The sequence below is a fragment of the Tachypleus tridentatus genome, chromosome 3 (genome assembly GCF_004210375.1).
Source record: "Tachypleus tridentatus isolate NWPU-2018 chromosome 3, ASM421037v1, whole genome shotgun sequence".
Lineage (NCBI taxonomy): Eukaryota > Metazoa > Arthropoda > Merostomata > Xiphosura > Limulidae > Tachypleus > Tachypleus tridentatus.
This window is the reverse complement of record NC_134827.1, coordinates 96,188,841-96,215,066: the sequence shown is the minus strand read 5'-3', so window position 1 is coordinate 96,215,066 and position 26,226 is coordinate 96,188,841. Positions and strand designations below refer to the sequence as shown.

General features: G+C 32.2%; 1 protein-coding gene and 1 long non-coding RNA gene across 3 annotated transcripts in view; one reads left to right on the top strand and one right to left on the bottom strand.

The window, feature by feature from the left end:
- The window catches only part of LOC143247521 (FAD-dependent oxidoreductase domain-containing protein 1-like), a 49,011-nt gene extending 24,290 nt beyond the window's left edge, over positions 1–24,721 (top strand). The window contains 5 exon segments of the mRNA XM_076495782.1: positions 7,354–7,532; positions 8,822–8,967; positions 17,821–17,956; positions 21,211–21,315; positions 24,207–24,721. Coding sequence (XP_076351897.1) covers positions 7,354–7,532; positions 8,822–8,967; positions 17,821–17,956; positions 21,211–21,315; positions 24,207–24,461 — 821 coding nt within the window. The 3' untranslated portion in view covers positions 24,462–24,721.
- LOC143247522 (uncharacterized) lies at positions 21,175–25,131 on the bottom strand. Of its 2 annotated transcripts, none has more exons than XR_013026599.1 (3): positions 24,893–25,131; positions 22,883–23,041; positions 21,175–21,298 (listed from the first exon to the last, which is right to left on the bottom strand). It is a non-coding gene; the product is annotated as an uncharacterized LOC143247522 (long non-coding RNA). The 2 variants fall into 2 exon arrangements; XR_013026600.1 differs by having other exon boundaries at positions 22,943–23,041; positions 24,893–25,121.
- Positions 25,132–26,226: the final 1,095 nt, after the last annotated feature.

The following is a 26,226-nucleotide window of genomic DNA, read 5'->3' as shown; positions in this document are numbered from 1 at the left end:
TGCGTTCAAATTTTGAGGTAAGTTTGACATGGTAACAAATGTACAGTGTTCCAAAATATTGTTATTTTGACTTTGGTTTACTCTCTCAGCATTGCTAAAACTTTACTTTTAACAGCACACTGGTCTTCTATATCCCTTTTGTGCCATCTATACTAGTGCAGATAGTCCCCTCTATTATTCTAGCACAATTCTCACTTTCTTGATTGGCCTTGTATTGCACTGGCATGCTATAACTCACTCTCCAGGTATTCTTATGATCTTCCAAATTGTATACACAACTACTCACAAGTAGTCCTGATAATTGGCTATTTTCATTGGTTGTTTCTTAATACTCAACAACAAAAACAGAACTGCTTGTTCATTGGTTGCATATAAAGTTGGTAAATTGGCAGCCTTCTCACTTGTATCAATACACATACTATTACATAGATACTACTTCAAGGTCCCAGCTTACTTTTTTTTTTTTAAGTTTTGTGCATGATAATATAAATATTCACTGTAGTTTCTTCCATGCTGTGCTGATGCTGGTTTGTCAGAAACAATCTCAGTTCTTTCTTTCTAATGAGGCTTTTGTAACTCTTCATATGAGCTTAATAGCATTGTTTGTAGTTAGCATAAACAGACAAGCAGGAACATTTTTTAACATGTCTCTCTTCTTAGGCAATTGCTGTTACATAACAATTTTTTATACTTCTATAAATATGCATCATACTTCTCCTTAATACATATAAATGCTCAATACCAGAAGTATTTGAAATGTGCAAAATGCCTCATTCTCTAACTACTGCCATGATCTCTTTCCCTCCTTCTTGGTATCATATTTCTTTCAGTTTTCTTGCAGAGTCTGTTCAAAGCATCGTATACAAAAGAGTTGTTGAATGAATAGTGCCCAATCGATTAAGATTTTGCTTATATCTGTTGGTCCCAAAACAAATTCATGGGAGATTGGAGACCCATCCTAGATTTTTCTCCCAGCTGTATACCTATCTGGAGATTCCCTTGCTTCACCATGGAGTCTTTCCTCTCACTTTGGTGTTTTTTTATTTTTCCATGGGACTTTGGATGACTGAGTTCATTGTGACAAATATCTATCTTCATGTTCCAGTTGCTTTAAATGTATTATCATTTTCTTCTGTTCTTCCACAAAAGTTCTTTTATCCAGTTCCAAGCACTGCTGTTCATTCCTTCTTTAACTCTGTTTTTGTTTTGTTGAGTGGTACACTTTTGCATGTCATCTTTACTTGCTTGGCCCTCAGACTAACTTTCACATGGATGAGTGGCTTCTGCTCACCTCTTCTTGTGCCCTGTCAGTCATTCATACCTGCCTATTTCTTCAAAATGCTGCTCAGGTGAGATTTCTCATTAAGTTGTTAGAAATACTTTATTATCTACTACCCCCCCCCCCAAGTGTTTCTTCATTTGGGAGTTCTCTTCAATTACCACTTGAGTCATGACCAGCCTTCTCCACTTTGGCTCTGGGATTTGGAGCAGGCAGTCACAAAGGTTCTATCTTCTCCTTATCTCGATCTTTCTGCACAGGAGGTTCTATCTCTTTTGAGGATGTGGGCTTCCTTGTAAGCTTCGGTTCCCCTGGGTTGGGTGCACAACATTCCCTTTAATGGATATTTCTATAACAGTGGAACTTCCCTCATGATCTCTTGGACCATCCCATCTCCCTTCATCTGGTATCAAGGCCAAGTTTCTTCTGTTCACAGATGCTTGCTTGTCAGATTGGGGAGCATTGCTCACTTTCCAAAAGACTTTGGGCCAATGGTCAGTCGATGAGGTTACTCTCCATTTCTACTCTCTAGAACCTTTGGCAGTTCATCAGGTTCTGTATCATTTCCTCCAACTTCTGTTGAGGTGAGTGGTTATAATTCATTCGAACAATTTCACTTTCATCAGTTAAGTCCCAATCTCAGTGTTTTCAGATTTTGGATCTTTTGTACAAAGCCAATGACCATTAAATGATGGTTCTGACATGTCATGTTTGCAGAATTATGAACCTTGTGGTCAATTACATTCTTTTCCAACTAGGTGGCCCCTTCAGTCTTTCATATTTTGGTAGGTGTGTTCTTAACTAGGAACACTACATATAGATGTATGTGGTACTCACTGGAATGCCAAACTTCCTTCCTTTTAGTATCTAGTCCTCACATCTTAGCTCTGGGGGTAGTTGCTTTTAGTCAAGATTGTAGGGGTCTTAATCCATATATCTAGCCTTCAATCAAACATCTCTTCAAAATCATTTCCCTCATCCAAACCACCCCTTGTTGTGTTTCGGTGGTTGCTGCTCATTGGTTGGCTCAGACATGGGTCTCTTTGCTCTGGATCTTATGAGAGCAACAGTCTTACCTCTGTCATGATTACTCCTTTGTCAACCACAACTGGACGTATTTCATCCCAGTGTCATCAAACTCCATCTTCATGCCTGGCTTTGTCTGGTCCCTTGCCTCAGTTGGGATTCACCCCTTATGTTATATCTTTTATTGCCAGTGCCATTTGCCATTCCCACTTCTCTCTGTACCAGAAGCATTGGTCTTACTTTAGACTTTGGTCCATTCACTTTGGTTTCCAACTATCCCATCCTTCTGTTGTTTGATAAGAGTTTGTTGGTTTCAACTGTTGTTTGTTGTAGGACTGCTCTGTCAAACACCTTCTGCTTTTCCACCTGTGGAAAACCTTCTCCTCCCAAGTTATGCCCCTCTTTTTCCATTTCTTTCTTCCATTCTGTCAACCTCATCTTTTATGCCTGATTAGGACCAGAATGTTGTCTTTCACACCATTTTTTGGTTTTCCTTTGAACTCATTGTAACATATTCCTTGTACTATTTTTCCATTGAAATTATATTTCCTCCTCCTCCTGGCATGTGGTTGTTGTCATTCTTATATTTATGCCTTTAATGTTTCCTGCATCCTTTATCATTTTTTGTATGCCGTCATTTATCTACATTATGCCTTCTCTTCTGGGACATTGGCTGAATGGGGAAGTTGTTTAGTCTGCACTCTTATTTCCTTTCCTTCCATTTTCCACCTGTTTTCCCATTTGGATCCAGATTGACTAATTTGTTTAGTTCATTCCCTGCTATGTTATATGACTCAAACTGCCTCCTTTCATGGTGCTTATTCCTGTCTGTTTGTTCCATAGTATTCATCTATTACCTGTTATACTTATTGGTTGGGTTTATCAACTCATAGGAGTGGTGTATTCTGACTTCTCCATGGAAGGTCACCATCTATACAATATTTCTTTGCATGAAATTAGTCATTTCACTAGAACTTTAACTATCTGGAATCATCATTCTTTGGAGGACATTGTTCATGTTGGTATGGAGACAACTTCAAATACGTTTGTCACATTTTATCTGCACAACCTAGCTGTGTCATCCTTGCACAGGGATCTTCCTCCTCCTGTGGTGATTCTACACATCTGTTTGCCTTGGACTGGGATAAGTCAACATATTTTTTATCTTATTCAGTTGATGTAGTTCATTGGATTGATTGTAAAGGAATATAAGGCAACCATCATTTTCATAAACAATAGGAAAGAAAGAAAACTGAGGGTCATAATGCTTTTTTTTTTTCTTAGGTTCACCAAACCATTACAATAACTGAACAGCCTCTGGATGAATTAGTTGTGAGAATTAACAATGACCTTAAACAAATGTATTGTGTGCATGCATAGACAGATGCTATCTGGATATTCAGGAATGTGACAGGTTAAAGTAAGGGGAAGGGGCTTGTGGTTGGTAATGTTTATAAAGCAACTATAAGTTTTAGAGTGTAATTATTAATAAAAAACATCTCCTTATAATCAGGCCAGTATGGTACATCCTATTTCAGTATCCCACTTAGTGGCAGGTATTGCATGGTCTGGTGTGATTAATATTATATCTCAACTACATTTATATATTTATATAATGCTTATTGTTGAGATGGTGTGTTTCTGTAAGAACACTAGCTGCTTATATGGTAGTGTGTGGATGTGTATATATTTTGATTATTATTACTATTTCATTTGTAAAGGAATGTCACTTATGAATTTCATATGTGAAGCAGATGGAGATTTTTGCTCATTTCTACTGACCTGTGATTTGTACATTGGGGGCCTTTCCGCTTTTCAAAATAGGGAATTGCAGACACCTGTTGCACTGTCTCAATTGTGTTGTTCCTCCAGACACCCCAAGTTATCCCCCCCTTCTTCTATTAGATCACAGAATTCCTTGCCACTTCTGGTTCCCAGTTGTTGTAGTGGTTAACCATGGAAGTTTCCTTCTAAATGAGATTTGTACAATAACCTAAATCAAACTTCATAGCACAGTTTGAAAAAGGCTATTGTTGTCATACTTACTGATTATGCGAGGACATAATATTCTGGATCCACGGAGCTTCCCACCAGAAGTTTTTACCTAAGCTGACCACATTTATTGATCACAGAATACATTTTTTATGCAAGGTGATTCCACTGGATTTTTTCTGCCCTGATAGACTGCACTTGATACATTCTAAACATTATGTAACAAAATTTTTAGTTTTTCTTGTTCCTGGGCAGAAAATTGCTTATGCCTAGAGTAAATAGAAAAGAACTATTTTTCTCTTCAGTCTTTGTTTTTGTGACCTAGGTAATGAAATTTTCAAATTTACCCATTTTCCAGAACATTCCAGGTAGATTCAGTGCTGAGTAGCTGATAGAATATTTTTCTTGAACTTACAAGAATTTTTAAGAACTTTCTAGAATGTTGTAGAACTTGTGAAAATTTTCAAGAACCTTTTAGAATTTTCTAGAACTTTTCATAGTAACATATATACAGGGGCTCACCACTTCAGTTTAGTTCTAGCTGCCTAAGTGAAAACATAGACCTATCTGATTTTATCAGAGATGGCATCAAGAAGCTGCAAAACATTCTCCAGATGTATTCTGCTATGTATATGGCCATACATACATAGCAGAATACATCTGGAGAATGTTTGTGTCTTATCAAAACAAGAGCAAAAAAGTACTCTGTGACAGCATCTGCTAAAATTTGTGAAGACTACAAGGCATATTTCAGCATGCCTGTCGGGGATCGAGACAAACCCTGGGCTCCTCATTTTACCTGTGAGCACTGCAAAAAAACTCTAGAAGGTAAGACAGACAATTTTTGTTTGCTTGAATTGTAAAATTTTATATTATACAAATTTTAGATCTTTTAAAATTTAAATACCTTTTAGTGTACCTCAAAAAAGAATACAACAGCATTAAGACCTTGCTAGAAGCCTTGAAATATGGTGAGTATGGCTGGGAGGTTATTGGAGACTTCAAAATAGTGGTATTATTGATGGGTCTCCAAGGAGGCTTTAACAAGTTTTTCTGTTATCTTTGCCTTTGGAACAGCAGGGAGACTGCAGCACACTACAACAGGAAGCACTGGCCACAACAGACCGAGTTCTCTGTGGGGAGGCACAATGTCAAATGTAAGCCACTAGTGGACCTTCAGAAAGTGTTGTTCCCACCATTGCACATAAAATTGGGTCTTATGAAACAATTTGTCACAGCTCTTGATAAGGAGTCTGCACCCTTCATGTACCTTTGAGACTTCTTCCTTAAGCTATATGAGGCAAAGGTCAAAGCTGTTGTCTTCGTTGGACCACAAATAAAGAATATCATGGAGTGCATAGAATTCCCCAAGAAGCTCAGTAGGAAGGAAAAAAAGCTTGGGGCAGCTTTGTTGTAGTGGTTCGGGGGTTAATCACAAAGCCAAAAATTATGTGGAACTAGATATTCTATTTTTGTCCGTGCTGTGCTGTTTCACATCATAGTTATACACCACTACTCCAATGAAAGATACTGGACATCTCTTTCTTGGAATGTTACATTCCACCCTCTACATATTATTGTGTTTGTTACTGAGTCAAGAGCATACCTGTTTCACAAGTAGTGATGCACTCCCACATGTGCTTCCTTTTTTTTTTTTTATTACGGCTCACCTGTTCTTTCAGGGCAGTTGCTCTTGATTTATTATATCCTGATTGTTTTCACTGGCCTCTCCACCTTTCCAGTTTGGGATCCTAGCTTTGGGTGAGAGGATGTTGTACCATTTTGGAAGCTAACATTTTTTTTTTACTCTGAAAATATATTTCCAATAGGTAGTTACACATACTCACCCACTTCCCACTCTTCGTATTCACTAATATGCCAGTGTTTCTAGTTTGTACCTGCCATTTCTTGGAAGTAAGAGCTATGCTATAATGTTACAGGAATTTACGTGTGCTTGTATAGATGATGCAATATAATTAGTGGAGAGTAGTCACGTGATCAGCATATGCTCTAAAATAGCATGAAAGTCATGAGATATGAAAGACTAGTATGTTGTTAGCGATACAGTTTTTAGAGGACAAACCAATGTCAAGATAGTTTTGGGTGAGGGAAGATAAATATTGATCAGAAATACATTTTCAGGGGACGAAAATATTGGGTTTCAAATGTTATGTTATCATCAAGTACCTGATTGAATGGACAAAGAAATTTTCCAAAATGAAATTTAAAAATATAAATAAATGTGAAAATATATGTATAAATAAATGTGAAATGATTTAACACTTATTAAATATAAAGATTCAAATCTTTATTTGAATTTAGAAAAAGGCAGAATGCTTATGATTTTGGTAAAAGTTGTTGATCATAATTCCAGTGAAACTGCATGTGATGTTTTTTGATTCCAAATAAAAATGAAAAATAAACTACGTTAAAGGTTTACAAGAACATAAGAAGATATAAAAAAATTAGTAACTAAAGTCTATGATGACAATCATTTAAACTTTTTATGAAAACAGGAAAATTAAATTTTTATTTGGATTTTTTGTATATCACATATAAAAAAATATTTTATTAACAGAAGCTACATTATTATACTAATATGTACAAAGTTCATCTGAAGTTTCAAACTATTTCTTGATGACAAGAAACCCACTTGAAGTTAAAATGTATATCAAAACAGCTGGTATGGGTATTGAAACTTTTATTAAAATAAAGTAGAGAACAACGTTTTGAGCTTCTTAGGTTACCTAAAAACGTTCTCTATTTTAATAAAAGTTTTAATACCCATATCAGCCGTTTTTGAATAAATTTTTTTCAAACTCTTTCTTCCAGTAGTTTATTTTTGTAATGCAGTTAAAGAAACTATATTAACAGTTGATTTGATTAATGTACCGAGGCATTTGAGTGTTGAAGCAAAGTGTCCATATTAATGCATAGAGAACAACCGCTAACAATAACTTGGACAAACTGAAGTGATACTAACTTTCATGAAACATGTTCAGGTTGTCACCTTGTCACTTACGGCCTATAAGTCTGAGCAAATGTTGTTCATTTAGGCCTGGAAAATGAAGGATGGTTTGATCCATGGTCACTGCTTATGGCATTTAAGGGGAAAGCTATCTCTCTAGGGGCTCAGTATGTTGATGGTGAAGTTATAAATGTTGAATTTCAGAAAGAACATGAAAAAATCATTGCAGATTCAGATGAACCGTACTACAGCGTGAACCATCTCTTGGTTAGTATAGTAGTTCCATTGTTATTAGATTTAAAATTGCTTAATTTTTGTTTTCTAATTAGTATTTGTTTGACTGATAATGATGTTAGTATGAAATATAAACCCTATAACACCCGAACGCTTTTGAAAGGTGGACCTTTCTTCTTCTTTTTTTAGGGATAAATCTAGTAAAATCTATTACTTTCTAAACTTTGCTTGCTAAAATAAAAGTGTTGATATATATAATACATTTCCCTTAAAACTTATAAATGTACCTAAAATGCTAATATTTATCAAAAGGTTGTTTGTTTAAATGTGGTTGATTTGCTGTTTATTTCTTATTTCTGATCTGCTGAATAAATAATAGTAATATGCACAAGATGGTTATTTAAGGAGTTTAATAATTTTCATTGTAAAATTACTTCTTTTATTTTTAAAAATCAGTAAGAAAAAAAAAGAGTACAAGAACAACATCCTTTGTTGTGCTGTCCTGGTTCTTAGTATTGAAAACTATGTCAATCTCATTATTTGTTGGTAAAAAGAGTAGCTCAAGAATTGGTAGTGGGTATAGTGATGACTGACTGTCTTCCCTTTAGTCTTTCACTGCTAAATTAGGGATGGCTAGCACAGCTAACCCTTGTGTAGCTTTGTATAAAATTAAAAAGCAAACAAAATTATGAATACTTTTAATTAATGGTCACAGCAAAGACTATTTAGGAGTACCATAACAAACATGATCTTAAAATCTAAAATTTACTTAGTTTGTCATGTAGTACAAAAGTAATGTTTTAACTTTTGCTTTTATATCTAAGATATTGAACATTTCAGAAGAATTTTCTCTAGAATGAAGCCTTTTTAAATTTATTTTCTGCAAAATAAATGCTTAATGACACTAGCAAAGTATGCTATGTGTGCAAAAATTAGCAGAAGTTGCCATTTGAATTAGTTAATGAGAAAAACTAGCAAAATGTTACTCATTTGACCATAATTAGTAACAAAGATTTTACTTCAAATGTAAATAATTTATTAGCCATTGGTATTTGAAATCCACTCAAATGATAAATATTGAATTATGAATCAGGCTTAAGCTAATTTTGTAATTATTTAAACTTCCATTATAGATGAGAAAGTTATCAAAAATGAAAAGACAAATTTTGAATGTATAATGCCCAAACAATATTAAAAGAGATTGTGTTTTTGATAAATTGCTTTACTGATGAGGTAGTATTGTTGGTTTCTCTCTTCTTACTACTAGAATTGTTTTTATCAGTTGAACATATTTTCTTCTACACTAATTATGATCACAACAGGTTAAAACAAAGACAGGAGATATAAAAAAAATAAAGTTTGCTATCCTCATTGTTGCTGCTGGACCTAATACAGGAGAGGTTGCAAAAATGTTGAGGATAGGAACTGGACCAGGTATATTGAAGCCTCCATTTCCTGTAGAACCCAGGTAATTTATGTTTAGAATTCTACATCAATCATAAGATAAATATCTGCTTTATGAGAAATTTGAATTTAACAACTCTTAAGAAAGTTATCTTCTTGGTAAGTGAGTTAAAATTGTAAGAAATATAGTTCCCCCTTGTCTGTATGGCTTTCAGTTTATTGTGCATTTTTTCTTTCTTTTTGTTAATGGGTAACTTCTTGCAAGAGCTACAAAAGTACAAAAGTATTAATTTCTCCAAAGGCATCTTAAATTGAAACGGTTGTGCTTGCAATATTTTGAAAGTTTTAAAACGTTAAAAAATTATTAATAAAATTTTAGAATATGCAATTTTGATAATTCTGTTATAATTATATGTTATGAATCAAAACCTAATCTTCAATATATTAAAATCGAGCAACCTTTCCCAGAGTTAGTTTGATTCATTGTTTTTGTATAAGGTTCCCACGTTTTGTTCCCTAATTTTAATTTTATTTCAGATGCTTGGATTACATTTGTTCTTAAAGCTTTATAAATACTATATGGCTTACTTAGTCTTCATTTGGAATAGTATATGAGACAGTTAGGTATAGCATTTGCATCATTTCTGCAAAGTGGCACACACACACAGTATAGAAGAATGTTAACAGAGAAAATAGAACAAATTAAACTTAACTGTGATTGAACACTTAAGTAATATACTATATATTATTTATTGTATGTGCTATTATGTAGGGGGCCCCACATGACCAGATGGTTAAGGCACTCGACTTGTAATTGGAGGGTCACGGGTTTGAATCACCATCATACCAAACATGCTCACCCTTTCAGCTGTGGGGGTATTATGATGTGACAGTCAATCCCACTCTTCATTGGTAAAAGAATAGCTCAAGAGTTGGCAGTGGGTGGTGATGACTAGCTGCCTTCCCTCTAGTCTTATGCCACTAAATTAGGGACGGCTAGCTCATATAGCCCTTGAGTTGCTTTGTGTGAAATTCAAAACTAACCCTACCAACTTATTATGTAGGGATGGTACAAATGCCATCCTTACTATCTTGTTTGTATTGCATTTGAAGAATCAATATTAACCATCCTTACATTTACTTCTTTTTTTGACAAGTTTTCTTTACTTTTCGCTCATTTTTTTAACAGTGTTTCAATATGCATAGAAAGGTTGTATTTATAACCAAATTCTAAATTCTGTAGAGCCCAGGTAATTCATTTATAATTCTTCATCTGTCATAAGATAAATATCTGCTTTATGAAGTATAACAAAATTCTAAACATAATGAATATTCCAACTGTAATATTTACTGTTTATTTATTGGCTGGAAATTCCTGTTCCACCCTGTACTTAAGTTAGCTTTTTGACAGACATTTGGAAGATTAAATGTCTGTAAGAAAGTTAACTTTAAGGGGGTTATGATAAATCGTGTACACCAGAATTGTGATTTCTTTTAATTACTGCTAGTTAGTAATACATATAAAAGCAAATACTGTATTTAAAACTATGTTGTCTCAGTGAAACTGTTTGACACCATTATTTTGGTTTTTAGTTATCATGTAACAGAATATAAGAAGAGAAAGAAATTCAAACTTTTTACTATGATATTTAAGGTGTTTCCAAAACTTGCAACTCAGTCATTTCATAGATGTTGTTATAAAAGAAAACACTGTATAGTATTGTAAAGTTCTGATGGTCTGTTGAGGAGATATTTTAAATATCATTTCAGATGAACAATTCAAGCCATTCCTACATATTCAGTGTTAACATGTTCCTGATAAAACTTTAATATTTGGATGTGGACTTAATGAATGAATAAATAAATAATTAAATATTAATATTGCTTTAAATATGAGTTATGTATTCTGCAATACAAAAATGTGCATTACTATGTATTACCTAAGAATGTGTGGAGTTCATGCCAATAAGATAAATATGTGTTGTTTGAGGAAAGGTATACAAAATAAATCTGAAAAATAGTTAATTAACATGATACCAAATAATTATTGCAAAGAGTGTATTTCATTTGTGAAAAACTCTTGTTAGGAAATATGGCAAAATTATACCTTGTATAAAAACATATACATTACAGTATATCTGGTTTCTCAGTTTTTTCATGAACAGAATAATATCATCTTTACAAAGAAAGAACTATAAACTTGCCAGTTTTGTTTTTCTGTGCTTACAATGAATATTTTTGGGGAAAAACAAAATTAACTCATGCAATATAGGTATCGAGTATATGTTTGTAGTACACTTCAAGAAAAGTCATGTAATACAGATATCAAGCACATGTTTGTAGTACACTTCAAGGAAAGTCATGTTATACAGATATCGAGCACATGTTTGTAGTACACTTCAAGGAAAGTCATGTAATACAGATATCGAGCACATGTTTGTAGTACACTTCAAGAAAAGTCATATAATACAGATATCGAGCACATGTTTGTAGTACACTTCATAAAAAGTCGTGTAATACAGATATCGAGCACATGTTTGTAGTACACTTCAAGGAAAGTCGTAATACAGATATTGAGCACATGTTTGTAGTACACTTCAAGGAAAGTCGTAATACAGATATTGAGCACATGTTTGTAGTACACTTCAAGGAAAGTCATGTAATACAAATATCAAGCACATGTTTGTAGTACACTTCAAGGAAAGTCATGTAATACAGGTATTGAGCACATGTTTGTAGTACACTTCAAGGAAAGTCATGTAATACAAATATCAAGCACATGTTTGTAGTACACTTCAAGGAAAGTCATGTAATACAGGTATTGAGCACATGTTTGTAGTACATTTCAAGAAAAGACAGGTAAAATTATCTAGGTTTAATTTTAAAACTTCAAGTGTTTCTTTGTTTTTTAACAACCAGTCAGTGAGTCAAACAGATAATGTATGGTATTACACCTGGTATTTTCTCAACTCTGTTGGAAGTTTTATTGGATATGAGGAATCTAATGATGTCCATCAACCTCAAAACAGAAGAACTGATGATCTAATGTCATCAAGAAAAGTTGTAATACAGATATCGAACACATGTTTGTAGTACACTTCAAGGAAAGTCATGTAATACAGATATCGAGCACATGTTTGTAGTACACTTCATAAAAAGTCATGTAATACAGATATCGAGCCATGTTTGTAGTACACTTCAAGGAAAGTCATGTAATACAAATATCAAGCACGTTTGTAGTACACTTCAAGGAAAGTCATGTAATACAGGTATTGAGCACATGTTTGTAGTACATTTCAAGAAAAGATGGGTAAAATTATCTAGGTTTAATTTTAAAACTTCAAGTGTTTCTTTGTTGGTGGAGAAAATGTTTACAAACTTTGTATGAGGTCATGATGTTACTGTAACACCATGTTTGTGGAAATACTTGCAAAGCCTGTAATCATCAGAAACTGTAAGAGCAACCAGCAGATTTTCTGTCGAGATTGCATGTATCTCAGAGGACTGATGTGAGAAATATCAGATTTAAAACTCATTTGTATGTGTAAAATAGCACGATGCTCAACATTCTACAAGTGCAGCAAATATGGATGTGACTACGGTATGATATTATTTGCAGACATAGCAAATCATAGAGAAGACCAGAAATAATTTTTGTCAGAACTAGTAAAATTGCAAAATGGCCAAAGAGAGACAAAAGCCTAATCTACAGTATGTGTATGTTACTTAGTTCAGATATTCTAGGTAACTAGCTTCCTGTAAATGAAGAATAGTTGACATTACTATAGCTACTCTGTCAAAACTAGCATTCCAACATAATCTTTGAAACTTCTTTGATACTATAGAAATTCTCTGCACTGGAAAAACAATTACAAAATAATGCCTCAGAAGAAATTTACCACAGAGTAATAAAACATCCCTAGTTTTGCCTGACTGCAAACTTTTTACAGAAAAAAAGAAACAAGCTGAAAAGTAAAGAGGGTGATAATAACGATGAAAGCATTCAAGCAGCAGGAAATTGAAAATGATGATTATCGTGATAAGCAGGCTAGCAAGTTGCAAGACCTTGAAAATAGTATTGGTAATGTTGGCAAAGAATGGTCTGTAGAATTTAAAATCTGAAATTATGAACTGTAGTATGGAAATATGAGACTGGTGATAATATATCTCAGAATTGCTGGTATGGGAATAAAAACTTTTACTGATAAGGAGAGAACAACGTTTTGACCTTGGAAGGTTGAAACATTGTTCTCCTTATCAGTAAAAGTGTTAAAACCAGCTATTCTGAGATATATTTTTATTTCAATAGGTATCTCTTCATCAAGAAACTAATGATAACATTGGATGTTATCAAAATTGAAGGAGAACAGAGTATTGTGAAAGAATGTGTGATGTAGAATTATTTCTGAATGAAGCTATTTTCATTGTGAATTCATTAACTAGATAGTTAAATCTTGTGTTTAACAGTTACAAAAACAATCATTACTTGCCATATATCTTTGATTACAGTACTAAGAATGGATGATGTTGGGAGAACAGAGAACCGTACAACCACTATATCTGTAGAGAAAGTTATAGTAAAAGATTCCTTGGGTCAGATCTTACAGATGTCAATAATTTGTTTCAAGTTTTTTCCAGCTTCTAGTTTTGTATGAACCCTATTTTGTTACCAAAAATTACACAATTTATTTGATGATTTAGTGATTAATTGTTGAGAACAATTATCAGAAAAATTGTGTATAATAGCCAGCTTCATGTGTTTGTGTTACTTTTGTAGATTCTAAAATATTATGCATTTAGCTGTATTTTTTCAAACACATCTAATTAAAGATCATCTACATTCATTCTTTCCCAGATATTTTTTTCTGCAAATAATGTTTCATCAAGACTCTTATCTTACATTTTCTATTATGATTTTTTGAAAGTTTTGGTCATAACCTTTGACTGGGTCACCACAGCTTTAACTTCTTTTACATGTCATGTTCCATGTGTAATTTTAAACAAGTTTGGACTGAAAACTGGACTAACTTGGCAGCACCATAATCAATCATGTATCTGAAATTTAGAAAAGCTGCAAATCACCTATGGTTCACTTCGGATACCTTGTATAATAATAAAAAGCACTTATTATCTCTGGAAGACGTATAGAGATTAATGTGTAATTTAGACATGTTTATGTGCATCTGTCTTCAAGTTTTATAGGTTCATGTTATCTAGAAACAATGCATATAGATCAATAAAATTGGGTATGTTTAGTTTGGTAACTTTGAATTGCTAGAGCATAGAATAGTTTAGGCCTAGTAGAAAAAAAAAAGTGTTCAAAATTAGATTGCAAACTGGAGATTATTCTGTTGTTTTCCAGAATATGTTGTGTATACAGTATGGATTTAGGCATTTTTATGATAAAGTCAGAAAAAAAAGAAGGGATTTATTTCAGGTATTAATAAAAAAAAATCTTAATTCAACCAGTGTTTTAACATTGCAAGTTCATTAGGATTAATAATATGTTATTGTAATTGCTTTAGAATGGTTAAAATTTAACTGCTTTGATGTGTAAAGAAAAATAATTATTCAGTTGGATTTTTTTAATGAATACTTTAGATAATACATGTGTATTGTGTTTCAGGAAATAATTAAAAAAAAGCAAGTTTTTCAATGTTTTGTATACAGTAAGATATAACTAGTAATCAAAATTTGTTGTTTCAGTTGTAGTCAAGACCATCTTGGCATACATTAAACTCATGATAGTTCCAAGTTATAAAACACATTGTTCATAAAGTATTGTTTTAAGTGAAATAAAAATAAGTAACATATACATTCAAATCCCATAAAGTCTCGCATAGTTTAAAAATGATCCCTTACCATGATAAAGGATGGAATTATTTAAATGAAATTGTTTTAGTTATAATAGTTTTTTGATAATTATAGCAGTATAAGTAGTTTGAAGAATACATTTCTATGGAGAGCTGCATTTTTAAATTTAATTGCATAAGTTTCAGTGATGTGCTGTATATTATATCAGTACCTTTGTTATTCTTGGGTAACTTCCAGAAATAACTGGTGCAGGGAAAAATGAAGGAAAGGGTTACTTTGATTTTGAAAAATGTAACTCCTACTTTCCAAGAGAGGGTTACTTGCATTTTGATGAAAAGTACATATAGTTTTATCTGTATTGTGGAAAAAATGATGTGATTGGGAAGTGAGATAGAAATGCCTAGCTCAGCTCCATTTTATTACTAAACTGTAATGAGGGTATTGGTGCTGTAAATTTGGAAAACTTCTAAGTCAATAAACTTACTGATACTTAGAAGTGTGTAGTTATATAACATGTTAAATATGGAGACATAATAGATGATTGAGTAAGTTATGTGTTGTTTATGTTCATCTGTCTCCACCAAACTGCTAAATATTGCACCATTGACTGTTGAATTTTATAAAGAAATAGCAGGAGCTTAACCAGGAAGTTCTTCGCAGAAATATTGTTCAATTAAATGTGCTACTGAGCCAGTGTGGAGACTAAATTGTAAGAAATATTGTCCAGGGAAATCTGCTACTGAGCCAGTGTGGAGACTAAATTGTAAGAAATATTGTCTAGGGAAATGTGCTACTCAGCCAGTGTGGAGACTAAATTGTAAGAAATATTGTCCAGGGAAATCTGCTACTGAGTCAATGTGGAGACCAAATTGTAAGAAATATTGTCCAAAGAAATGTGCTATTGTGTCTGTGTGGAGATTAACTTGTAAGAAATGGTAGATTAGCATATGAAGCTGAGAAACTGTAAGAATGATGTAAACAATTTTCCCAAAAAACAGTTTAATATAGAAAGTCTTGATGAAGAAGTGTTTGAAGTTCTGTTGTTGGATGTAGTGTTTCTGACGTACAGCACTTTCATGCACTAAAAATATAAGTAATTGTGCAGTTAACATCACTTTGTTTAGTATTTTGAAATATCGTTAGGGCTCAAAATTAGTGACTGTTAGTTAATAAAAAGCCAGTGGGTTCTATTGTGTTTATCCATTGACCATCAAGAGGCACTGGCATTTTTTTACCAGTCAGTAATAATCAAAATGCATTTATAAATGTTTATACCAGTTGTAAAAACAGTAAAAAGTACTTTTAAAAAGTGGCTGCATGCATAACATTTATGTGAAAATCCACAATACTGTAACTGATTGATAGTATAAAATCTCATTCAAGTGTTATTTCATTTTATATTAGAAAATGTAATTATTATTCTGAACATAGATCTAAAATTTGATTGTACACTAAGAAATATTATATCAAAATTAACACTTTCAAAATTCTTGTTAAATAACTATTCATATCTATTAAAGACATACCACTCTTGGTTAGTTTGTTTATTTTTGCCAGAATGACTGGCATTTTGCAGGTAATGTTTAAACTAACAAAGATGTGCAAGTGGACAAAAAGTTAGTTGTAAGCCCTGTTTATTTATGTTACTGTATAGATGCTTCAAAATACAACAATTCAATTTGCTAACAGGATCTCAGTTTTGTTGTATACCTGGGTACTAGCTTTACTGGGATAAAACCTAAAATTTTCAAATTTTTTTTTAAAAATGTTCTGCTTCAGGGCATTGCATGTAGAAAGTGTGAGAAAGCAAAGAGTGTATTGAATTCAGAATGCACTGTTAGAAACTGACTTTTGTGACCTCCAGGAGCTAGATCATGGAAGGAAGTGTATGATTACGTTATTTTTCTTGCAAAAGTTTATAAGTATGTATATACCAAGAGAAGGAAAGAAGAAGAAATTGCATTAATTAAATTATATCATCACAGTATGTGACATCTACAAGTAGTGATTTATTATAGTTTCCACAAACATATGAAAATGTTTAGTGTTAGTAATAAGCAAAAATATATTACAATGACAAACTATGTGAATCTACAGTGTGCTAATTCAAAATGTCAGTTATCTACAATGCACAAATGTATCTTGTGAAGAAACTAAAGGAAGAATGTCTTTTACAATGAAACTGTTAGTGGATCAAAGTGTCTGTGGTTTTAGGTGTAATGTGCAAGTGTATTACGAAACTGAAAGCAAGCCTATTTATACAGTTGAAAAGCCCATAATCCTATCAGACAAAGATGATTCAAACTTAATTTTTCAAACTAATATGAGGGTTAAGAGAAACAACAAATGTTATAATACTTTTAAACTCATTAAACCTTAGTATAAATATTAATTTTAAACTGCAGTGAAGTAGGATAAGCTGTTATACAAGTATAATGCATTGAAGAGTTCTGTTCTTTCTCCAGGATAAACTTACCTTGAAAATAGTCAAACATTGAATGACACAGTTAATTCTATCATCGTATGCAGTAGAGAAAGTACTTTAGTATTACTAGATTACTTTACTAAAATACAGAAACTGGTATTAAGCACGTGTCGTAATAGTTACATTCGTGCCAAAGATTTTAGTGACATTGGCAGTTAATAAATGTTTGCTGAATCTATCTAGAATTATTTAACTAAGCCTTATAAGTTTCTCATCAAGAAACGCTAGGGGATATTTAATTCCATTTGCAAGGTGAGGAAATAACAACAAATGTCTTGAAAACCGAAATATAATTTATCCAACAAACAGAGAACTAGCTGGAATTAAACCATTGGAGAACAGTTGGTCTCACGATTTTATTAAATGTAAAAATCTGGATATTGTTTTACAGATATAGTAGAATTGAGTTTGGACTTCTTGTAATGGTGCAACTTTTTCAAGCCTATTTGGAAGAGTTATTTTTTTTAATCATTAAGTTTACATGAATCATGGAATTCAGACAAAAATAAGAAACAACATGAGGGTATATTAATTTTCTTTTGAAAAAGGCTTTGTGTTTTGTTCATCAGAACATTAAAAGAACTCTGACTTTTAACTTGTTTTTTTCATTTTCCTCAGGAAAAGGTATGTCTATGTTATCAAATTACAGAAAGAGCTGGGAATTGACTTTCCATTGATGATTGATCCGTCAGGTGTCTATTGCCGTAGGGAAGGTCTGGGAGGTAATTATGTTTGTGGAAAGTCACCATCACCAGTAAGTTTGGTTATTTCAGTCTTCTATATCAAAGCTCATTATTATATATTTGTTGTTGTTTTTTAAGAGACAACTTGAGTATGTATATATGTATGTTTGAATACTTAGTGATTGCATTATGTGTTAATTACTATTTGTTTATTGATTGTGTTATGTGGTAAATTACCATTAATTTAGTGATCCATTATGTGGTAGATTACCATTAGTTTAGTGATACTGGTATGTAGTAAATCATTATTGGTTATCCACTATATTATTTTGTAATTAAAAGAATTGTCAAGGAATAGATGTTGTTGATTTTGAGAAATAAAACAGTTAAATATAGTGCACTCACTAACATAAAATATCGACACACCTGTTGTCTGACAAGTTACTTTTTTCTTTCATAAGCACATGATTTGAGGCCAAATCACAATTCTAAGCAAATTAACTTGCTCCTTTTTTATGTTACAGATCATAGAAACAATAGAAACTAAATATCCCACATACTTTTCTAAACAGACTAAAGTCCTTAACTGAGTGACTGTCTTATTATTCATGTCATCTAATAATCATTCTTTGTTAAATGTTTTGATCACTAAATATTTTTTTATGTAGTTATTTAACCTGAAAGTTTTCAGTGATTACTTTCATTGGCATATGTTTTATTCCAAAACATTTGTCCATAATTAATATGCCCTTTTATATCTTACAATATTAAATCAAAACATGGAGGGTTGGGGTTGTAGTTTGTAAAAGTCTGTTTTTTTTTGGTTTTTTTAACTTTAAAGATTATATCTAAATATTAAGGGTAGCCTACATTCTCACATCCAACTACAAATGCCAAAAGTCATTTGAAATTGGTCCCCTGCTGATACAGTGGTAAGCCTATGGATTTACAATGCTAAAATTAGGGGTTCGATTCCCCTCGGTGGACTCAGCAGATAGCCCGATGTGGCTTTGCTATAAGAAAAGACACAGTTGGAATTGAAATGGATACAAGCACTCAAATCCCAACCATTAATTAATTTTCCTTAGTTCCTAGTGAATTCTACATTAGTGTTTGGATTTTGTTTAACAGATAAAATATTCCTAAAGTGTTTGGGTGCTGTGACCCTAATCATTAACCATTATGATTTAAGGTTGACAATGGGGGCTGGTAATGAAGGAATAATTTTGAATTTTAGTCTCATTATTAATGAAGTTTTTGTTTCATTTGTACATATATATTGTATGCATGTGCATGCTAAATTGATAGAACCAAACTTTTATTTTAACACTTTGATTTCGTAAGTGGTCACCCTAGAGGAAGAAAATTTTTAACATCAGATACAAAAAAGGTTAAGGTTAATGTGTCATTAAAAATAATTAAATGTAATTAAACAGTATTAGGTTAAATGTACAACTACTTTACCATTGTTTTAAATTTCTATTTTAAAATAAACTAAGGAAAAAAAACAAAAAACTTTAAAAATCTTGTCCACATGCTCGAGAAAAGTAACATTAATATAAGATTACTTTATACCACTCTGAGTTCAGTTTTCTGAGGAATAGGGATATATCTACAGAACTAATATTAATCATATCCATTTTGCACCACTATTCAGTAGTGTGTTGTCTGTCATCAGACACTAAAGGTATGTCTAACATCGCAATTTGTACTGTTGTGACATCAATAAAATGTGTGCATGTCATGAGAAGAATTATGCTGTCTGTAGGCTACAGCACAACATGACATGAACTTCAAGTGTGCATGTCATGAGAAGAATTATGCAGTCTCTAGGCTACAGCACAACATGACATGTGAACTTCAAGTGTGCATGTCATGAGAAGAATTATGTGGTCTCTAGGCTACAGCACAACATGACATGTGAACTTCAAGTGTGCATGTCATGAGAAGAATTATGCGGTCTCTAGGCTACAGCACAACATGACAAATAAACTTCAAGTGTGCATGTCATGAGAAGAATTATGCAGTATGTAGGCTACAGCACAACATGACATATGAACTTCAAAATAAATAAATAAAAGTACTTGTTACTCTTAATTTTCGATTCATTTACTTTTGAAACAGAACACTTAAGGACCCTGCAAATTTACATCTAGTGTATGTTTATTAGCATTCATGTGACTGCCAAAAATCAGTTTTTGAGATGTGATAAATTTCAGTATAGAGATTCTGTAGCTACAATAGACATTTGTGGTTATGTTTGAACTGCCATTTCGTTTAATGGTTGGTAGTTACATCTCATTGATAACAGTTTTAATTCTATCTTCCTCTACAATTCTCAGTAAGTGCTGTTTACATATGTCACTTACTAGACAAAGTCTCATGGCATGTATCTATGCTAATGGAACATGGTCTTTTGATCAGCAATTTATGTAATATTTTATAACAGTAAGATTGATAATATAGGTTCAGCAAAGAAAGATAAGATTTAACTGATTATTAGTTTGATTGCAATGTCATGTCACACTCAAGTTATCAATCAAGTAATCGTGCTCTGACAGCATATGTGTTATGCTACATAAGACTTGATATCATTACACTTTGTAACAAAATTTTTACTTTATCTTGTACCTGGACAGAAAGTGTTATTTCCCAATTGCTTATGCCTAAAGTAAATGGAAAAGACCTATTTTTCTCTTTAAACTTTGCTTTTGTGATCTGGGAGCATATAATGAAAACATGATGATAGACTATATTTGGGGACTGATACGTGAAAGTGATTTACATTACAGTCACAAATCTCGAAAAACTACTCACTTGTAAACATTTGTGTGTAACATTAGTATAAATACATGTAAATCTTGATTCATATGTTGTTTTATTCAGACCTTATGTAAATGAAAATGTGCAAATTTGTTCATTTTTACATATAAAATAGGTTAATTTCTAAATTTCATTATCCAAGTCACAAAAAGCAAAGTTTGAAGGGAATAATGGCCATTTTCTGTACTGTTACAACATAAGCAATTAAGAAATAACACATACTATCCAGGAATAAAATTTGTGTTACATAGTGTAATAACACATACTATCCAGGAACACAATTTGTGTTACATAGTGTAATAACACAAACTATCCAGGAACAAAATTTGTTACATAGTGTAATAACACATACTATCCAGGAACACAATTTTTGTTACATCGTGTAATAACACATACTATTCAGGAACACAATTTGTGTTACACAGTGTTATTGTTATTTAATCCCTCACATCATGGTGTTTCTTGACTCGTCTCAAAGTTTTTCTTTATTTTTCCATTTCAGTCTGAAGAACCAGACGGTACAGACCTTGATGTAGATTACACATTTTTCAACAAATCTGTGTGGCCAGTACTTGCTCAAAGGGTGCCTGCTTTTGAAAAGATTAAAGTATGAAAATTTGTTGACTGACTAATGCAGTGTCAAGTTACCAAATAAATAATATAGCTCTGAATAAATTATGTATAAACTTCCAGAAATTAAAGTTCTGATGTTAAAATACGTGCAATCTTTTTAGCTATTGAGATCTGTTTCTAATAAGTCACAATTTTTCCATGTAAATATATATTTTAGCATGAATGATCGCATAGTGGTTTATCATGGAATATTTGGGATTTGTATCTGAATCTCTTTGAATTTGCAGAAGATTTATTAAAATAAAAATAAAAAGTCATTATATTTATTTCCCTTCCTACTTATTTGGCCATTCTTTCTTTTATTTATAACCAATTAAAACTTTTCACAGTTTCATTTCACTTACGATTAATTAAAATACGTTGAATGAAACATTTGTTTGAAAGGTTGTTTTACTTTGATTGTTGTAGATTTGGACATTGTGTAATTATGAACAGGATGACTTGCAGTGTTATTTACTGTGTAACAAAGAGTTATTTTTTTTCTTATGTTTGTCATTGTGTAAGTAAATAAGATGCATTTCTATGTATGTTGGTCACTGTATAATTAAATAAAAATGATGTGCTATGTGTACTGGTGGACGTGCAAGTAAAAATGTTTTGTAATATTTGTTGGTTACTTTTCAACTAAAATTTTTTTTCTATTTGTGTTGGACAGCATGCAACTCTACTAGGGCTGAGTTGTTTTCCTATATGTCCTTCATGACGAGAAACCTGCTTTAAATAAAAATGTATCACAGAACGGCTGGCATGGCTATTAACACTTTTATTGATAAGCAGAAATAATGTTTCGACCTTCCTAGGTCATCTTCAGGTTAACAATATGTCAAATGAAACATTTGTTTGAAAGGTTGCTTTACTTTTACTTTGTTAACCTGCAGATGACCTAGGAAGGTCGAAACGTTCTCTGCTTATCAATAAAAGTGTTAATACTCATACCAATTATTCTGAGATACATTTTGCTAAAAATGTTGGTCATTATGCAACTAATATGGATGTTTTACTATGTGTTGGTCATCATGCAACTAATATGGATGTTTTACTATGTGTTGGTCATTATGCAACTAATATGGATGTTTTACCATGTGTTGGTCATTATGCAACTAATATGGATGTTTTACTATGTGTTGGTCATTATGCAACTAATATGGATATTTTACTATGTGTTGGTCGTTATGCAACTAATATGGATGTTTTACTATGTGTTGGTCATTATGCAACTAATATGGATATTTTACTATGTGTTGGTCATTATGCAACTAATATGGATGTTTTACTATGTGTTGGTCATTATGCAACTAATATGGATATTTTACTATGTGTTGGTCATTATGCAACTAATATGGATGTTTTACTATGTGTTGGTCATTATGCAACTAATATGGATATTTTACTGTATGTGTTGATCACTCTGTGACTAACATAGTTTGCTATATGTCTTGGTCGTTATATTACTAAAACAGATTATATATGTTGATCATTGTCCAACTGTGATGGAACTCTTTCTGTCTTTTCACAAAATGTTTAGTTTTCTCTATATTTACCATTGTTTTATTATAAAGCTTCTTGATTTGATTTGGAGCATAAATGAATTAAAACTGTACTTAGATTTTTTCTTGTTCCCTCAATTCTCTTCCTGGACTTTTCAGATATTATTACTTTACAAAGGATCTGACAGCTGAGGTTAGGAGTAAAATCAACCACTAAAAAAATTCAAAACATAAGTTACTTGATAAATTATGACAAAACAATGACCTGAAATATTTAAAAAACAGTTAATTTTAAAAGTTCTGTTTTGAATAAAGGATCTGTAACCCAAAGCTGACACACATGCTGTTGCTTTTGTGTACAAAACAAAACAAGTGTTGCACATGCAAATAAGATTATTCGAAAAGTGTTTCTACAATATATAACCACTCTAAATATAATTTAATGTAGATTGACTCTATTTGAAAATTTTTACTTTTTAAGAGATTGATTGTACAAGAATAAAAAATCCACTACTGAAAAAGGTCAAAGAATTCTTGAGGTTTTTAATCATATACTGTTCAGTTTTGAGTATTCAGTCTTTTCTTAACCATGAAACATCTTCGTAAAGTAATTCATGATATATCAAAATATTTAAGCAATGCAAGTTCAGAAGGAGTAAAAATATGGGGTCAGAGGTTAGGTAATTGAAATAAATGGAGAAATTGATGTTCTGCAAATATGAAAGGTTAATTTGAACTATTTAAAAAGTGTTTGAGTATGTGTGGTTTTATTTTTAATCATTGTTACGTGTTTTTGTTTTGATATATTGAGTAAATTTAATCTCAGGATATCTAAATTTGAGGTTAACAAATGTTTTCTGGATGACCTCTTCATTGTTGTAGATAAAGTTTAAATTACCTCACTACTTTTGTTGACCATATTGACTTAACATATGTGTCAGAAAATTGTAATTTTCTCTATATTTTAATGAGACACTACTGGAATACGTCAAGTGCATCTTATATACCAATAATATAACAGTTAAAATGTTCACAAAACATTTGCAAACTACAAGGTTTGTGCTTTTTGTGAAAAAATTGTGTATTGAACACACGATAAAATGTACCCATTTTAAAGCAATATTAATTGTGAACCCTCCATTTGTCCTTATTTCTTAGCAAAAAAACAAGAATGAAACATTGTGACTTTTATAAATTGTACAATATAGCAGATATTGTCAGTTCCCCTTTGAGTTTAAGCATGAAGTTACAATGGAATGAATGTGAAATGAGTGTTCATACTTCATTAATTAGACTAGGCAATGAAAATTTAATTTATATAACTACTTAGTGCTTGATCAGAAGATTAATTCGTCATATTATTTTTCTTTACTTTCAGATGCTGAGTGCATGGGCTGGATTTTATGACTATAACACTTTTGATCAAAATGCCATAATCGGACGACATCCTTATTACAATAACATTTTTTTTGCCACTGGATTTAGTGGCCACGGAATTCAAATGGCACCAGGAGTAGGTCGAGCGATTATGGAATTAATACTAGATGGAAATTATGAGACGATTGATCTTACCCGTTTTGGCTTGGAACGAATAGTTATGAATGAACCACTATTTGAAAGAAATATAGTTTAGTTTTCTTTAATGAAATGCAGCTGTCAGTGTTAATGTTTAAACATATTTTATGTTGTAGTAAACTTATCTGCAGCTGATTTTATGAATGTCCGAGGAAAATTTTAAATCTAATAATAGGTTCAGTGAAGTAAAAAATATCTTTATGCTACTACTACAGCACACAGAGGTGAGATCATCTGTATTACTTGCATAAAAGTAGTTGTATAAATTAACGAGTAATGATTTATAAAAAAAAAAAACGAATTAAATTTTATTATGAATATTGTGCAGTGATTCATTTCATGATATACATTTTGTACATTTCGTATATTGTCATTACTTAAAAGACATTACAGAACCTTAATTATTTAAAACATGATGCTATTCTGGTCATACATTACAAGCAAAAAATAATTAATAGAGAAAAACCATAAAAACAGAGCTTGAAATACCTAAAACATGGTGTTATTCTGATTAGACGATATGATATGAAGTAGTAGATAGAGAACCATGAAAATGGAGCTTGAAATAACTAAAACGTGATGTTATTTTGGGCAGAGTTTTGTTCACAAAACCCGGTAGGGTGACATGAAAATTTTGGTTTTGATTTTATCATATGGTGTACTGTATTAGTTACCGAAATTATATGACTAGTAATGATGAACCATTAAATTTCTAACAATGTAGATAATTGAAATTTCACAAACCTTCTTTTAGTTGCTTGTGAAACTAGGGTTCGTATACAATGTCTCATTTAGCAATAATCATATCTACATTAGATTGATTTTGTGATCAATAACAATTTACAAGATATATTTTACAATACATTTTGGAATTTGGTAATTGTTTCTGTTGACCTAAATTTAGAACACTGACGTTCGTTTCTTACCCTCCAAAATTTGATTGCTATGGTTTTTTAATACCTTATAAAAATACATTTCTTCCTTCTCCTTCAATATTAAACATATCTTCAATATTTTCGTCTTCTCGTTTTCTATAAATAAGTTTTATATATAATTAGTTATGAAAGGGAATTTTTTCCTTAAAAACAACAATTACTTTGTAACTCAGCGGTATGCTTGAGGGTTTATGTCTTTCAAAAATCAGTTTATTATTTGCAATAGGCACAGAATATATTAGCTGTACCGGTACAGTTATTGAAAGTTGTAATATTTATATAATAATTTTTATAATTCAGTTTGTCACTTTGCTTTCAGAATATTTTCACCATATAAAAATCGCAATACTACAGCAAAATTCCAAAACATGACGTTTAAAATGACGGGTAAAAAACTACCATGAAATTACAGCTACAAATATTTTTCTATCGTAGTATCATTCTACATGAGTTTTGTTTCTAGCTTACTGGCTGTTAAAACTGATGTACTTCATAGTCTTTGCTATATTTGAATAGGCCCGACATGGCCAGGTGGTTAAGGCGCTCGACTCGTAATCTGAGTGTCGCAGGTTCGAATCCCCATCACACCAAACATGCTCGCCTTTTCAGCCTGGGGGGGCGTTATAATGTCAATCGCGTAATTCGTTGGTAAGAGTAGCCCAAGAGTTGGCGGTGGGTGGTGATGACTAGCTGCCTTTCCTCTAGTCTTACACTGCTAAATTAGGGATGGCTAGCGCAGATAACCCTGCTGTATCTTTGCGCGAAATTAAAAAGAAACAAAAACATTGAACTATTTTGGTTTGTTTTGAATTACGAGTCGAACGCCTCAACCCACCTGGCCATGCCGGGCCCCAAAAATATTTTAATGATTTACGTATTTTTAACCCT